General features: G+C 37.7%; 2 protein-coding genes across 3 annotated transcripts in view; one reads left to right on the plus strand and one right to left on the minus strand.

The window, feature by feature from the left end:
* Positions 1–792: 792 nt before the first annotated feature.
* On the plus strand, positions 793–7,571 carry LOC132158754 (G1/S-specific cyclin-E2-like). 2 transcript variants are annotated; one of them, XM_059568302.1, is made up of 11 exons: positions 793–810; positions 1,745–1,785; positions 1,899–1,974; positions 2,097–2,147; positions 2,733–2,881; positions 3,968–4,103; positions 4,240–4,386; positions 4,522–4,752; positions 4,841–4,952; positions 6,427–6,584; positions 6,666–7,571. In XM_059568302.1, the coding sequence occupies exons 2-11, from the start codon at positions 1,772–1,774 to the stop codon at positions 6,768–6,770; spliced, it is 1,179 nt and encodes a 392-aa protein (XP_059424285.1). In that variant the 5' UTR covers positions 793–810; positions 1,745–1,771; the 3' UTR covers positions 6,771–7,571. The 2 variants fall into 2 exon arrangements, with proteins under 2 accessions (XP_059424285.1, XP_059424284.1); XM_059568301.1 differs by lacking the exon at positions 793–810 and having other exon boundaries at positions 1,739–1,785; positions 2,094–2,147.
* A 7,879-nt stretch (positions 7,572–15,450) lies between these two features.
* Positions 15,451–16,863, minus strand: part of LOC132158755 (neural-cadherin-like) — a 110,180-nt gene continuing 108,767 nt past the window's right edge. The window contains exons 31-32 of the mRNA XM_059568303.1: positions 16,703–16,860; positions 15,451–16,362 (exon numbers count right to left, since the gene is read on the minus strand). Of these exons, the coding sequence (XP_059424286.1) occupies positions 15,904–16,362; positions 16,703–16,860 (617 nt within the window). The 3' untranslated portion in view covers positions 15,451–15,903. The remainder of the gene's footprint in view (positions 16,363–16,702; positions 16,861–16,863) is intronic.

Raw genomic sequence — 16,863 nt, forward strand, 5'->3', positions numbered from 1 at the left:
AAAAGCGGTAAAATGTAGGTTAGCCTATTCATGTCATTTTTGTTTTTATGCTCAGATCAATATAACAATGTAACCAGTGGCTAGAAGACATACAAACGCCTCGGCACAAAAAATTGTACGTGATAATTACAGAATCAAGATAATTTATTTAAGAACAACAACAACAACAACAAACACGTGTTTTGGTTGATAAATGGACATCTATGCTTGTGAAATGCAAATAATATTATGATAAGATTAATGTTAAGTATCTTTTTTTTAATACGCCTGTCAGAATAAGAATCCTCTCATGGGTTTGTTTACAAGAGCACGTTGTTTCTCGCAGAATAACCGGATTGGTCAGACCGATTCGAATCCCCGCCCACTAGAAGCTGTCAAACTAGGAAGCGTCTCCTCAAAGTCAAAAACTCCTTAATTATTTAATATAAAGGCGACTTTTAACACACAGAACTATTCGCATATGATGCATTAGGTCCTCGAGCCCCGGATTCGTTTAACCGGGAAAGCAGGAAAGCGCGTTTTTTACATATTTAAACCAAAGGTCGACGCGGCTAAAAGCAAGTCTACAAACCACAGACATTTCTGTAGGTTTGTCGCAAACAGTCAATATAATCGTTTCTTAATCCATACAGATGTTTTTCAAACCATCACATATGAGACTTTCCGGTCATTTTTAGCCCCCAAACACAATGCTATATATATTTTTCGGGTTGTTTTTAAAGGCTGAAAGGGACGCATGCGCAGTAGCCGCGAACCGCTGGTATATAACGCTTGGCGCCATCCATTCATTCATTTGCACTGAGCACTGCGGTAAGGACACTTACTTTAGTCTTCTTTCACCTATAATCTTTTTTTATTTAAATTTCACTTCGTTGAAATCGTGTCGTAAACATGTTTTAGCAGACACAGTGCTGTTGTTTTAAGTTGCCTTTGCTTTAAAACGGAAGTTTGTTCCTTTTAACTTGGTCATGTAAATTACGACTAAAGTTGAAGACCCCTTAAAGCAGCTGTTTTAGGTAGATTATTCAGGCAGAAAGCGCAATGAATGTGTTTAGAAGTATCTCATAGGCAAAAGTTGAATGTAATGTCGACCTCGGAGGGGGATGTTGCTCAAAATTAGCCAGCTCTGCTAACGTTAGGCGCCAGATTAGATCCTCATATGTACGTGGATGTGCGTTTGTAACTCTTTCTGAAATTGTAAAATTACTGCTATTGTGAAAAATGGTAACGTTATGGGTAACCAAAGAGTTACTTTAACTGTATTTTCTGTTAAACTAGTGATTAATGCGCTTTAAATACATCTTCGATGGGTTTTTTGGGGGGCAGCTGTAGTCTCCCGCTTCATGTAAATTGGCGCGGACTGTCCTTTCATAAACCTACAAAACTGGATCATGTATTTCTGGTTTTAGTAAAAACATCAGATGATCATATTGCTGCTTGTGTAGACTTAGCATTCAACTTACTCGCAGTTCCTGTCGACTTGCAATTATTTTTAATTCGTATGAATTATACAAATTCGCTCGGTATTTCTGGTTCTGTGTGTGACTTCTCTCTGGTCAAATGGCTGAAGCTTGAGTGTTTATTGTTAAGACTTTTTTGCTAGCAAGTTATTTCTCTAAGCGATTTATTCTTTATAAATACGTTGTAGATATGTAGTAACCATACTATTCTTAGTTTAGACTGAAAATGTGCTGACTAATAACTGTGTAACTTAACGTTGTAACGTTATGTTTCTGTTTCACAGGAGAAAAGCACACCATTTGTTTAGAAAATGTCAAGACGCAGGTAAGAGTTATTAGTTAATTTTGTTGAATTTGTTCGTCGAATGTTTGATTTGGCCAACCTTTAAAAACCCAGCAACGTTAAGTTAATTATTTATAACGTTTGTGTTTTAATAGTAATCGCATCACATTACAAGAAAGAAATGAAAACGCACCAGAACAAAATAAACCGCTGAGGAAAAGAAAAGGCGAGGTGAGATATTACGATTTATTTGGAATATTACGTTATTGAAACTGCAGTGTATATTTTTCTTCAGAATATACGCAAATATTTCAATATCATAACTGCTTTTTTTGTTTTGTTTTCTTCAGCAGTGCAATAGAAGAGTCCCGTCAGCAGCTAAGAAACAACACTATGAGATTCAGGTAAGCTGATGATATGTATAATTATCAGTATTACATCTATTTGTTCTTTATTTGTATTATTTTTAAACGGCTAGAAGAGCCAGACTGGTTATATTAAGTTCAAGTTTGTGTGGCAATAAATATTCGTTTATCACTGGCAGTCTGTTTATTATGAAGTAATTCAGTTACGCGTAGTAATGATGTCACCGAGATAATCAGCGCGCCCTGACGTCACGTCAAGAACCTCCCGCGTTTATTTCCTTTATTCAGCAGCCCGCGAAAAAACATTTTATTTAATTAGATTACTGAAAAAAAAGTTTAGTATTCTGTCTGTCTAGTATTCTGTTTAGTGTTCGTAATGTTTTGTTTTGCTGCTGCTTTATTGATAAAGGTTAATAAGCATAAAATGTTATTTGATGCCTGAAAGGATATTCCTTTACGTCAATGCTGAATGTAAACCATATATTATGTACACTAAACTTATAAAATTTATAAAAAGAAACATATGCGGAGTAATCTAAATCTTTTCTTATTCATGCCTAATGTATATTTAGTTGGCTAGGTCCTATTCCTAAAATCTAAAGGCATACACTTTTCTTTTTCTAGAACCGGTGTTTTGAAGGAGATATTAGTCCCAGTGTGTTAATCGAGACTCCTCAGAAAGAGGTTCATCAGGAGACCAGTAATCTTTCTGGTTTCAAGCGCTTCAGATTCAAGAACCTCTTTGTGAAACCCTCTCCGCTGCCACGCCTCAGGTAACACATGATCACAGCGTCTCATCCTTTGAAAAGAAGAAATGCTGATAAATCAAAGTCCCTTACAAATAATGCTCAATGAAGCAATCCACATTATTACCTTTTTTTTTTATTTTTTTTATTTTTTTCGTTTCTTTGAGGAAATTACAGCCCTATTCGGATGGGACTAGTTTTACAGGGGGTCGTTAGAGAAATGTTTCACAGATGTAATTAGTGATTTTAATCTGAATCTGCCCTGTTTGTTTTTTTTTCTCACACAACCTCTGTAATTCCAGAGCAAATCACCTACTGTTGTTTTTTTTTTTGTTTTTTTAATCAAACTCCGTGATCCTCTGAGAAAACTGATCCTGTTCAAATGCAAATGTCTGTGAGTGCCTCAATATATATTGTGTGTTTTGGCCAACGTGAATTACTGTAGATGCTCTTAGCGCGCGCATGTTTGATACATTTGCCTCCTGGCAAAGAAATAAAAATGATTAAAAAAAATAATAAAATCGAGCCAGATCACGTAAACCGTTAAGACTGAGTGCAGAAACGAGAGAGTAATCTTACCAATTACATAATGTTTTAATTACATATGTACCTTTATGAAAATTAAACGTAGGTTTATTCCAAATAGTTAAACTTATGTAACCACACATTAACATGGTTTTGCTTTAATAGCCATTAAGCTTCACCATGGTATTTGTGTGATTTTATACTAATGGTAATCAATCTGAATGACTATACACAATGTCTGTGATGCCCAGATGTACAAAAAAGACCCTCCCACCTCTATAATAACTACGGAGATGTTAATCCTGTTCGAATTAATACATGAATATTGCAAACGTCAGATGAAAAGAATCGAAACTCAAGCGTAGTTTAGAAAACTAGTCCCGTCCGAATAGGGCTCAATCCAGACTCATAGTGAAAACAACTTGGCTTAATTTATTGCAACCACTTCAAACACTTCCTGTGTTATGTAATGCTAGTTTTGAAAGATTTTTATCACCAGCATGTTGCAATATGCAAGCATAATTCATCTATGAACATGTTTCGTTGAGTTTAATATCATTCAGTACTAATTTGCTGTTGTCCTGTCAGCTGGGCCAGTTCAGATGATGTGTGGATAAAGATGCTAAACAAGGAGCTGAAGTATGTACATGACAAGGGCTTCATCCAGCAGCATCCAACCCTGCAGCCCAAAATGAGGTCCATTCTGCTGGACTGGCTCATGGAGGTATGTTTGTCGGGGTTTTTTTTTTTTTTTTTTTCATTTATAAATGTTTTTTTATTATTCACATTTATAAAGTGTTTTTGGTCTTGTCATCTGATTGTTTGTGTGTTTAATCTGATATTAATTGTTTTCTACGCAGGTCAGTGAAGTTTATACTCTCCACCGGGAAACATTTTACTTGTCTCAGGACATCTTTGATCGCTTCATGCTCACTCAAAAAGACATCGGCAAAGATCAGCTGCAGCTCATCGGCATAACGTCACTCTTCATCGCCTCAAAGATCGAGGTACTTAAACTTTGACATCAGCTGCAATCTGTTTTGCAGAACTGGGGGGTATTCTGAAAGATTTGTTAATGATAATACAAGTCATCAGAAGTCCATGGTGCCACTTTTTTCATAAAATGTATCTCTGTTTGACAGGAGATTTACCCGCCAAAGCTCCAGGAGTTTGCTTACGTGACGGACGGGGCCTGCAACGAGGAGGAGATTCTCGCTAAAGAGCTTGTGATATTGAAGGCGTTGAAGTGGGAGCTCTGTCCTGAGACCGTCATCTCATGGTTGAAGCTCTACTCCCAAGTGGACTCTTCGAAGGACGATGCTAATTTCCTCATTCCTCAGTTCTCGCAGGAAACCTACATCCAGGTCACTCAGGTGAGGCTTCAGCTCCTTTGACGTAAAGATGGATATAGCTGTTTTTTTTATCTTGATGCCCCTCCTGACTCTTGAATCTTCTCTGCAGTTGTTGGATCTTTGCATTCTGGACATGAATTGTTTGGATTACCAGTATGGAGTCCTCGCTGCTGCTGCGTTTTGTCACTTTACTTCTTTTGAAACGGTCCATAAAGTATCAGGTGAGCTTTCTGATCATGGATATCCTTTGAGGATTTTCAGGGTTTCTGCAGCTCTTAAAAAGGTCTTTTATAAGTCTCAGTAGAGGTCTGCGCGGGACTGTTTTTTAAGTCCCGCTCCCGCCAGCTCCCGCTGGGGTTATATCCGCACCCACCCGTTCCCTATATATATATATATATATATATATTATACACTCGTTGTTCACCCGCTGTCTGCTTAGTATAATTTTCTTCCCGACCATCCCGCTAAATTTAGATTTCGTTTCCAGAATTTGACATTTACATTTCCACAGAGATAAAAAAAAATATGTAGTCTGCACAAAAATTGTATATATTATTTTATTCGCCTTGTCAAGATACAAAATTTTACATTTTGCTGCCAACACAGTAGGGAAAAAAATGTTGCAGAGAAAAAATAAATAAAAATTTACAAAAATGGAAGCCTTTTTATTCGTATTGTCAAAATACGTAACATTTTGCTGTCAACACAGTTGAACGTCCTTCAAGGACAGCGCATCCACACTTTGCCATTCTTTTTGAGGGCCATATATTTACCACCGGTACAGTCTGCCCTAAGGACCGTTATGCACATGCTGTGCGCACAGACCCCTCAAATATAATGCATGACGCAGAAAAAACTGGTCAATGCGTGCAGCGCGTGCATAACGGTCCTGAGTGCAGAGAAGGCTGTAACCTATCGATAAGATTAAGTAAAGCGAAGATATGCTGTTCTGAAAGGACGTCGGGAACGTGATATTGAATGACCGACCGCTCGCGTTCAAATTGCACCAGAGTTACCAGCCGCTACCGTGTTTTAGTCGGAAATTTAAACCCGCGGCGCAAAATATGTGGTCGGGTCCCGCGGGAATGCAGACCTCTAAGTCTCGGTACGCTCTTCTACATATTAAGGCCTTAAAAGGTCTTAAATTCATGAAGTCATGGCATTAAATGTTATGTGCACTTGATTTCCTGTTTAAATATCTAATCATCCTTAAATCAAGAGAAATTCAAAATGAAGATAGCATTTTTTTTTTTTCAACATGAAGCGAGTTTATGCCTAGAACAATAACGGATACCTCCCTGTGGGCTATGAGGACTTGTTTTCTCTTTGAATCTAGTATATTTTACTGAATTTGTTCTTGTTTTAACTGTAAAACTCATTCAACTCATTCATCACTCATACTCCTTGTCAGTTTGCTTTTCTTTGAATGTTTAGACAAGACAAAAATACTGAGGAAGAACATGGTTTTCGTTGTGTGATCAGATCTTTTTTTTTTTTTTTTTTGATTTAATGAAGTATGTGCTCCTTAGATATTTACATTTAGAGACCATATTGATGTATTGTGTTCCAATAATTTAATACGGAGATTTCCCTTAATTGGTCTTGATATGATCTTAAAATCAGCTTTTTTGTGCTAAAGTTTTTGAATCAGTTGATTTGATTTGTGCTAAATATTTTCTTTTTCTTCCTTACCAGGGCTCACATGGGACAGCATATCAAGCTGTGTGCGGTGGATGAACCCATATGCACGAGCGGTACGTGAATGGCCCAGACCACAGCTGAAGGACTTCAAAAAGGTGGCGGCAGAAGGCCGACACAACATACAGACCCACGTGGACTATCTGGCCATGCTGGTGAGTTCTCTTTTTCATAGTCTCCTCAGTTTTATTTAAGATTGAACAAGTTTTTACATTATTTTTTGTGTGTGTTTTCAGAGTGAAGCACAGGATCGGCAGCAGGACAGCTTGGACCGGATGTCTCCATTGGCTGTAGCTGGAATACTGACCCCTCCTAAAAGCACTGAGAAACCTGCTAATTGAAATTGATGGAGAACCCGAGTTTGGTTTCCCAGAGCAGTATATGAAGCACTCAGAAGTGCCTTCCATCGAAGAATGGATTAATATACATTTTCTGAAGCTAGAAATGAAACTTTAATGATCATAAAGCTGAACCTGCTTAAGAGCTTCTGGCTATGTTGCCAGTTCAGAAGTCTGCAAAGATGCTGCTGCTGCTTCATGGATCATATGTTACCATTTTATGTTATGTAAATACAATTTAATTTTATTGTGAGTGTGCATGTGATGTGAAACGTATGTTCTGAATTTTGGAGTTAAGATGTTAACCCAGTGGTGCTAACTGCTTGTTAAACAGGATGAGCCTGTACAGCCAGCAGAATCGCTTATTGGCCTATTTTCTTAAACCTTCAGGTCCTTGTGAAGATCATTCCCTTGTTTTAATTCTCAAGATACTCCTGTAAGACTTGACTGTTTTCACCCCTCAGAAGTGAATTTACCAAACTGAATTTAAGCAAAGTGCATATTTATTTCAAATCGATAGATTTTCAGTTTTAATATTTGAATTGCAATTTTGTTCCTCAATGCCAAAGGCATATTTAATAATTTGAGGTGCTTGCTATTTATGAATTTAATGCCTTTTGTTTGTAGCATAGCTTGAATATAATTTGACCTGGACTTGAGCCAGTCATGTTAGCTTCATTGTTGATTTGAGAACAGTGTAAAAATGTACTATGAATTGTACAGAAGATGTATATGTGTACAAATAATAATTTCAAGACTGTAATGTGTAATTTCCAATGTGAAGGTATTAAAAGTAAATTGAGTCATCTGTGTATTTTTGTCATGGTTAAAGCCCAAATCCAGTCTTAACTGTCACGCGATCCTGCAGAAGTCATTTTAAAGTCTTGTAATATGCTTTCAATTTCTCCTTTTTCTTTGGAGTGATACAAGCACTTGGAGCAAGAAGATCTGCAAAGTTGCAAAGACTAAAGTCAAATCCAAAGAGAAATTCTTTAACAAAGTTAAGACTGCCCCCATCCCAAAACATCTCGTTCAAATACCCCCCCCCCCCCCCCCCCCCCCATGTCTACATCACTATGTGGAAATATTTGCTTCACACAAAGAGAAGGCGTGGTTTCGGTTATTGCTGCTAGTGTTGAAGCAGCCATGTCAGGAATATGCTATGTGTTTCTAGGCAAAAGCACTTTATTTGGCCTTCCGAAAGTAGATGCATTTAGGAATCTTTAAGATTACTTCCAACAGAACAGCAACGCATTTTATAGATGTCCGTTTCGTGAACCTAGGAGAGGAAGTAATTTGGACTTTTCTAGGACAATCTGGGCTTCTGAATCAGCTTCTGTAAGTATGTTTTGTTATTGTTCGAATTCGGAGTTTCGAGCGCGTTTGAGAGAGAGGGTTATACAGTGCTGTCAGTTTTCTTAACCGTCTGTGGCTTGTGTTCTGCAAACACATACAAGCTTCATCAAGGTGTCTGTCACACGACTGTTCCCCTTTCGGTCTTGAACTGATGGTAAAACTAAGGACATTCTTCACATTTATTTTGAAAGATGAAGCTCGCGATTATGGAAAGGAGCGTTACTACAGTGATTGCGGTGTTTAGCCAATCATAATACACTGGGTCAGTTGGCCAATCAGAGCAGACTCCGGTTGTCGGAAGGAGGGACTTTGTAGAAAATTACGTTTTGACAGAGGCGGGGCATAAAGGAACTACAATAATGTACAGTATTTGAAAAATATATTTTTTGTAACATTAAAGCATGTCAACATATTCTGTTACACCAAATACACAAAATAATGACCTTTATAAAAAGGTCGCCGCTTATTATTTTTGTCGAAACTGAATTTGTTCCTCCAGGATACTTTAAATATTATGTTAAAAAGAACAGCATTTTTTTTCAAATAAGAATTTTTTTTTTTTACTGTCATCATACTTTGAAACTTGCAGTTTAAATACACTAATAATTTAACATGTTTATCTGCATAAATGTCAAACATTGCTGGTCTAATGTGAAGCCATTGTCATTCTGTTGCATGTGAGTATGATGGAGGAGGCGGTAATGTACCTTTTGGTGGAGTGACAAAGGAAAAGCACTAAGACAGATCTGAATTGCAAATTGTCCTAATGAGGGTGTTGAGGTGTCCTTGTTATGTCTGAGTCTCCCAAGAAGTTGTTGCTGTCCTCACACCCAGATTAACTGAATGAGGAAATATCTAATCTATCTATCTGGCAACATGCTTTAACTGATTACAAATTCAACATATAGAAATATGAAAGAGACAACATTTAGACATTTATTTTAAGATTTTTACATTCCACCTTAATGCATTTTAATTTTTTTTCTAAAGGGAAACACATCTTTAAAACATTAAAGGCATTAATGTATAGCCTAACTTTACAAAACTGCTGTTTTTCTATACTGTTTCCTATTTTATTTTATTGATTGAATGGCATCTTCTTCACCTGATCACCTGCTCCTCCTCTCCCTCTGCTGACTTTTCTACCCTGCAGCTATATTTACCTCGAATCTGTTATAAAAACATGTTAAGAGATTATACACCTCATAACGTTATGAAATTTGTGTGTAATCATCATTCATAAAATTCTAACATAGTAGAGATTATCAAAAGAAAGAAATTAAGTATTGAAACCGCCAGTAGGCGGCAGTGTTTCACTGTTTTAATGAGTTAGCCACTTAAATCGTTAATTCATCCAATTCGTTCAAAAGTCAGATTCATTTAGTAAGAAAACAAACACCGATGTGAATACTTTTGTCGTTGATAATTACAGACACTATTGAAAAATATACTAGCAAAACAGACAGCTGCTTTGGTAACTTGTTATACTGATAGTTATAGCTAAATACATTGCAATGGATTAGCTAGCTAAAATATATGTGGTGTGTACTAACTATTACACAATATTATCATACCTCATTCTCAGTACATGCTTTATTTTTTTTTGCATCCCTCTCTGACCAGCAGTTAAATATAGTCCGCTGTGCAGCGCTTCTCTTCATTTTTGACGTGCTCTGACTTGCTCTCCCATTCAAACACCACTCGCTTGTTTTGGTGAAAGTGCGACTCATTGGTTGGGCGTTAACAATCGGTTCAATGGAGGGGGAGTATTTTTTGTCTGATTTATTATGACATACTCATATTTGATTAGGAACAAAATTATTTTTACAAAATAAATGAATTCTATTTTTTCATATTATATTTTTCATTTGATCTACTGTGATTTTCATGTTGAAATAATGGGGGGGTTGTAACTGATGGATTTGAATATTGGGGGGGTTACCTCCCCCCCATCCCCCCCATAAACTACGCCCCTGCAAACACCCTTTGATACAGCATGTGGAGCGTTTTTGACAGGAAACTTACAGCAGCTCTTTGCAGAAGCCACTGGCTATTATTAGAGCTCAAAGTTTTTTTCTCGTATTAAAGTTGTGTAATGGTCTTTTTCAATTTTGGTACATATAACAAACAGATCCTCCAGCAAAGACGATACTTGTTTTTGCAGTGGTCAGCTGGTCTGTATGAAGAGGTGTCTGCCAGACATGTGGCTGGAGCTGAAGACATGGACTCTTCTTACAATGCTTTTGTTGTGGGAGTTATTCTGTTGTTCTGGGAACGAGTGTCCCCTCCTCAGTGGGCTTCCTACCCCTGAACTCCCAACCCCCTGCAAGAACCTCTGAGACAAAGAACCCACTCTAAACATGCTTTTACATTTAATGATGTGTCCCACATTCCACTGCATTATGATGGCTTGGAGAACTTTTAGACAGATATATATATATTTACATTTACACTTAGTCATTTAGCAGACACTTTTATCAAAAGTGACTTACAAATGAGGACAATGGAAGCAATCAAAAACAACAAAAAGAGCAATGATATATAGGTGCTATGACAAGTCTCAGTTAGCATAAACACAGTACACGTAGCAAGGGCTTTTAAATAATATAATAAACAGAGGCGGACAGAGTACACTGCTTCATTACTTGAGTAAAACTACAGATACCCCTTGCAAAATTTTACTCAAGTACAAGTAAAAGTACTACAGTCAGATGTCTACTTAAGTAAAAGTACCGAAGTACTTGTTTTTAAAAGTACTTGAGTATCAAGAGTACAAGAGTACATTTTCTAAATATTGCATTACTACTGCCACAGTGTTTAAATTTATGTACAGAAACGTCCTACATGGAGTTATGAAAAATGTTAATACCTTGGAGAATGTAAAAGGAATTGAAAGTAAAATCAAGTCATTTTCATCTTTTTACTATGTTTCTTTATTTAGCATTTGTGCAATAGCACAATGGCAACGCTCTGACAAACCTCCCACATTTGAACCTGACTGTGTTAAACACCCCGCATACTCAAGAACATCAAAGCAAATGCTCAGCTTACATTAATGTGTAACATCAGAAAAGTAAATTCAGCTAACAATTACATGTACATGTGAGTTTCTCTGTTTTTTGATCAATCAAATCAATAAACTTAAACCAGCAAAGAAGGCAATATTGCAATGTTCTGACACACCTCTGAACCTGACCGTGTTCTACATGCAGCATAGAATAGAAAATAATAATGATTAAAGAAAATCAGCTGTGTTTAGGTCAGCTTACAAAGAAGGAAAAAAAAAATTCAGCTCATTTGAGTGACAGTATTAAGCCCCTTCCTCTCACATTGACATACAGGCAAAGGCAGAAGAAAATACTTTCAGCTGAATTAACACCATTCTCACACACACAATCTATGTGTGACAACTCTGTGTGTGTGTGAGTGTGGGCATGTGTGTGTGTGTGTACATACTGTCATGAAGTCTTTGGTGGAAAGCTGAATGTGATTGCTGATAGGCTGTCCCAATCAGTGGCGCCTGCACAATCCAATCACGTTTGAGAGGGAAACTATGGAAGCATATTGGTAGCAATATTCAATTTGGAATGTAATATGCAAAAGGACAATGCAATGTGTAAAATGGCAATGCATTTCTGTATTTTCATTTACATTTTCCAATACATTTGTGCAACGTTTGGTGCAAAATGAAAATGAAATTACATAATTTTCATTTGCCATTTCATACACTAGTTTTAATATGTAAAATGAATACTAATTTTAATGCTTTATAAGTTGCAAAATTAAAATGAAAATGTATTACAGAAATGATTAGATGTGTAGAACATGTTCAAGCTAAAACTGTGGCAAAATTATCATTCAAATGCTATTTTTCTTAATTGCATTAACACTCACAGTCAAGACACTTACGATTGCATTTTCATTCAATGTCCCGCAATGAATGTAGCAAAATTCACTGTGCACATTGAAAATGCATTCCGAGCCGATCACGTGTCTGCCCCCTCCCGACACGTCAATCACTGCGTGAACAAGGCAGGGCTTGCAGAAAGTCAAGAGACTCAAGACTTGAGAGGATTCAAGTGAGAGAACATTGACAAGACAGTTGGTCCGTGTACGTTTTGATCATTTCGGTTTATGGATTCAATATTTCATTCGCACTGGTGGGCGGAGCTGAAACGCTGTTTTCATCTGATTGGTCGAATCGCTCAACCTTCAGCTCGGTCTTTTCTGTACTGAAGATTTGGATTCCGCTCTTGCCAGTCTTAGGGCTTCAACAACTGAGAGCAAGGCAGTCTCAGTTGAATGTCCACTTTTGAAGCCAGATTGGTTGCTTTTAAGGAAGTTGTTCTGTGTGAGAAATGCAGAGACTTGGTTGAACACAGCTCGTTTAAGTGTTTTTGCAATGAAAGGAAGAAGGGAAACTGGTCTATAGTTCTCTAAAAGAGATGGGTTGAGGGTGGGTTTCTTAAGCAATGGAGTTATACAAGCCTGTCTAAATGATGAGGGGAAAACACCAGTGTGGAGGGATATGTTGATGATGTGAGTGAGTGCAGGTACAACTGCAGGAGAAATGGCTCGAAGGAGATGAGATGGAATAGGATCAAGTGGACAAGTAGTAGGATGATTAGAAAGGATGAGTTTGGAGACATCTGCCTCAGAGAGTGAAGAAAAGGATGTAAATGAGTGTATGTTTGCTGGTGATATGAGCTTGACAGATTGTGGTGGTGAAAATTGTGCACTGATGTGTTTAATTTTGTTAATGAAAAACGTGGCAAAGTTGTCAGCTATTAGAGATGAAGCAGGAGGGAGAGGAGGAGGACAAAGAAGTGAGGAAAATGTTTACAAAGCATGCGAGAGTTAGATTAATTGTTAATTTTGTTATGGTAGTATGTCATTTTAGCAGTGGAGACATTAGCAAAGAAGGAAGACACACACACACACACACACACACACACACACGCGCACACACACACACACACACACACACACACATGTATGTATAAAAAACAACTAAAAGTAAATACATTTCATAAATACATAAATACAACAGAACGTAAGGTGTCAGAAAGGTCACAAAGATAAACCAGGAATATAGAAAGGTATCAGACCTCATGACACACACTAAAGTGCTTTATGTAGCTCAAAAAAAACTAAAAAAAAAAAAAAAAACTTTTGAAACAAATATACTTTATAGGCAAAATGGGAATATTACCACAGAGAGGGAAAGATAGCAAATTATACTGACCAGCTGCCAAAAACATTCATTCTACCCATTTAACGGATTAAATGGCTTCATACTGACCTACACAGCTGCTAAAAATGTTTAGTAGATGAGTCTGATTGATGCGTTTCTAAGATACTTTATGGCTCTTAACAGTGAAACATAAACAGATATTGGTTCAGAAAACCATGTAACAGAATGAGAGCAAACTTTGCTCGGTTCACATATCAGGGAGTTTAGAAGGCTGAAAAACTAATGAAAATTATGTTAATGTTACCTATTGGTACCTCTTGGAAGGACCTAAATAAACAGGAAACTAGAGATCACATGGCAACTGATAACAATAATTGGGGGTGGGATTGTGATTACTGTAAATCACCGCTGGGTGGCAGTAAAACAACACAAAAGAAAATCAGTGCTATTAAGACGTGAAATGTAGGATGAGGAAACTACACGAAACAATAACCACGCTCTCACGTTTGCTCAAGGAAAACAGTTCATTTATTAAAATTCATATACAAAAAGGAAAATGTTAAGGCCCTAGAAAAAGTATTTCTGTATTTACATTATTTACATGGTTCAACGAGCAGCACAGGTCTGTGATTGGCTAAAAGCAACATTTCAAGTCAACTATAAGCCATTGTGACAATGACCTCATGCTCTTGTTAGAAGGTTTACAAGAGGCATGGAGTGACATTGCTTGGACCTTTCCAGAAAAAGAGCAATGGCCATGTGTCTTCAACTCAATTTATGTTTCTGTATAGGTTTTCTGAGCATTTATTTGAGGACTAACCTAACTGAAAACCCAATCTTATGGCTCATTGTTCTTACAAAATGCAGCTTGCAAATTTGAGCAGACTAATATTCGTTTTCACAACAATAAAAATAGAACTATACAGATCCTTTGTAAGTATATTGCAATTTAAAATATCCATACGTTTTTTAATGATTGTATTTGCGCTGTGTCTGGCCACATTTGAACTTTTAAAACACTTTGACACAGTGGAGTTTCATCTTCGGCTACTCAGTACACATTCATCTGGTGTTGTGAGACACAGTTTCAGCACACCAGCAACAGAAATGATTGGCATCACACACTATGTCCCTCTTATGAAAAAGACAAAGAAAATGAACAACACAATGAATATTCATGGCAGAATGTAGATTTATACCACCACTGACCGAAAGTAATGTAACGTATGCTCTCTTTGCATGAGTGGATTTGTGATTCATTGGCAAATCAGTCACCTATGAAGACTTTCGTTGTCTTTGTGACCCTCTTTTGGCAAATTTATGCTTCAGAGTTAAAATTCAGAAGTGGGCGTCCATTACTAGTGCAGCTGGGTCCATTAAAACAAGAGTTTTGGTCAAGTGCAGATTTCTGAAACATTGCACCCTGATCAGTAAACTGCTGGGAATAATGCTGCTGGCGGATGTGGGATCTATTTAATTTCAACCATGTTTTGTGGTCTGATTCTCAATGACATACAGAACCTAATGGCTCTGCTGGTGTATGATGATCCGGAGAAGATCATTTAACGTTTTACACCTGGCTGTCACTGCAAACTGAACAGGTTTCATCAGTGTGTAAATGTAGGAAAATTGTCTCATTGGTGCAGTGAATGTTAATTGCTAACGGTATTAATCAAGCAGGTTTCCCAAACTTTTTTGACTAATCTTTCTGTGCAATTTTCATGACATGTCCATTAGCTTTCCAGTAATTTATGACTTCAAGAATTTAATTTATTACTTTTTTTAATTGTTATTTTTTTAGAGATTTTATAGAATTTAAGGAATGAAGTAATTTCTATCCTAAAAAATATTTAAACATTTTATTTTATCTAAATTTAAATATAATTTCTTTCAATGTAATACTTTTATTCAGCAAAAACACATTCAATTGATCAAAATGACAGTAAAGTCTCATTAAGATGTTCAAAAGCTTTCTTTTCATCAAAAAATCCTAGAAATTCAGCTCTGCCATTAAAGGAATTAATTACAATAAAATATAAAAAGGTTGTTTTAAAAAGTAATAGTACTTCACAATATTAATGTTTTACTGTTTTTTAAACAACAAAAACTTCTTACAGATCCCAGACTTGTGAACTCACATTTTGGCAAAATCATAGTTCAGCGCAAGCTTCTAAGATGAAAATCTTACATAAAGTGGCATCCTAATGCACATTTCCAGAAAGAAAGCTGGATTTCCAAGTGGGATGAAATGCAGCATTAGACATGTGTGTTCACTAAAACACCCCTTAGTTGTGACACGCTGGATGTGACCGCATACTATGTTCAACATGGTGAAGTCCTGATGATTCGCTGGCTTTGTTCCCTATCAGAGCAAAAATAAATACAGTACATTTAATATTTCACTCAATAAATAAAACAAGTCAGTCCTCTAACCTCAGCTGCTCCTCACCCTTAAAGCTGTCCAACTGTATAACAAATCAACAGAAACCTTTTCTTAGGACACATTTTTGTAGCGTTGAAACTGGAACCCTATAAAGGCTATAAAACACTAACACAAAAACAAATGCTGGGCTTTAAGTCGTCCGGTTATTGTTGTTGTTCCTGGCTTTGGCTTTGCACCGTGTCCATGTAGGGGATGGCCAGCTCCGGTCGGCGATAAAGCTCGCTGAGGCCTTCGAACTTGGAGCCCCAGCGCCGCAGGGAGTCGTAGGTGAAGGCCTCCTCTGAAACAGCCGATCCCAGAGAGCTGAGGCTGCCTGCGCTGGAGCCCTTTCCCTCGATGCAGTACACGTGGTAAGTGTCCATGGGGAACACCAGGCTGTCATTGTCGGCCTCCCAGATGATGCGCGACACGTAGCTCTTGAAGTCCATGGAGCAGTGACCGCCGCAGCTGGCTATGTGGTGGTAGGGAAGGGTGGCTCCGGTGGGATGGACCTCCTCCTGAGAGCCCTGGGACGACTTGATTAGGGGGGCGGTGGTACAGGAGGAGGACTGGGACAAGCTGGAACACAGCGGCCTCTTCAGCTCGGTGATGTCATAGGCGTTCTAGTGGACACATAGGCAACATGTTAAATTGTGGGAAAGTGCTATTTATAGATTTTAAAACTTTAATTAAAAAGTCTCTGGATTAAAAAAAATGCAATGTATGACATCATGTGATGTGACAACAATATAGCATAGACTGCATGCTAGTATTCCATTCTGAGCATAGTTGTGCTCTTGTGTAAATCATGCTGTGCAGATTGAATTTCTAAAGTGCTGAAAGCTGCCACCTAGAGGATGATGGGATGGCAGTGTAGCTGCTGATGGAGGTCATTCCCCTGACCCTGAGCCTTACTGAAAGTAAATCAATATTTCCCCCGGCTGCCCTGTGTTAATGGAATACCTGGTCCTGCTCTCCTCCTCCCTCCTCGTTGTAGTTGAGGATGTTCTCCCGGATGTCCTCCCAGCTCTCGTGCTCCGCTGGGATGTGGTAAACACCTCTTTTGCGGAACTTATTCCGGCTGCCCTTCTGATTCCATACAGTCACTGCCACGAGCACGGCTG

Source organism: Carassius carassius, chromosome 15 (assembly GCF_963082965.1).
Source record: "Carassius carassius chromosome 15, fCarCar2.1, whole genome shotgun sequence".
NCBI lineage: Eukaryota > Metazoa > Chordata > Actinopteri > Cypriniformes > Cyprinidae > Carassius > Carassius carassius.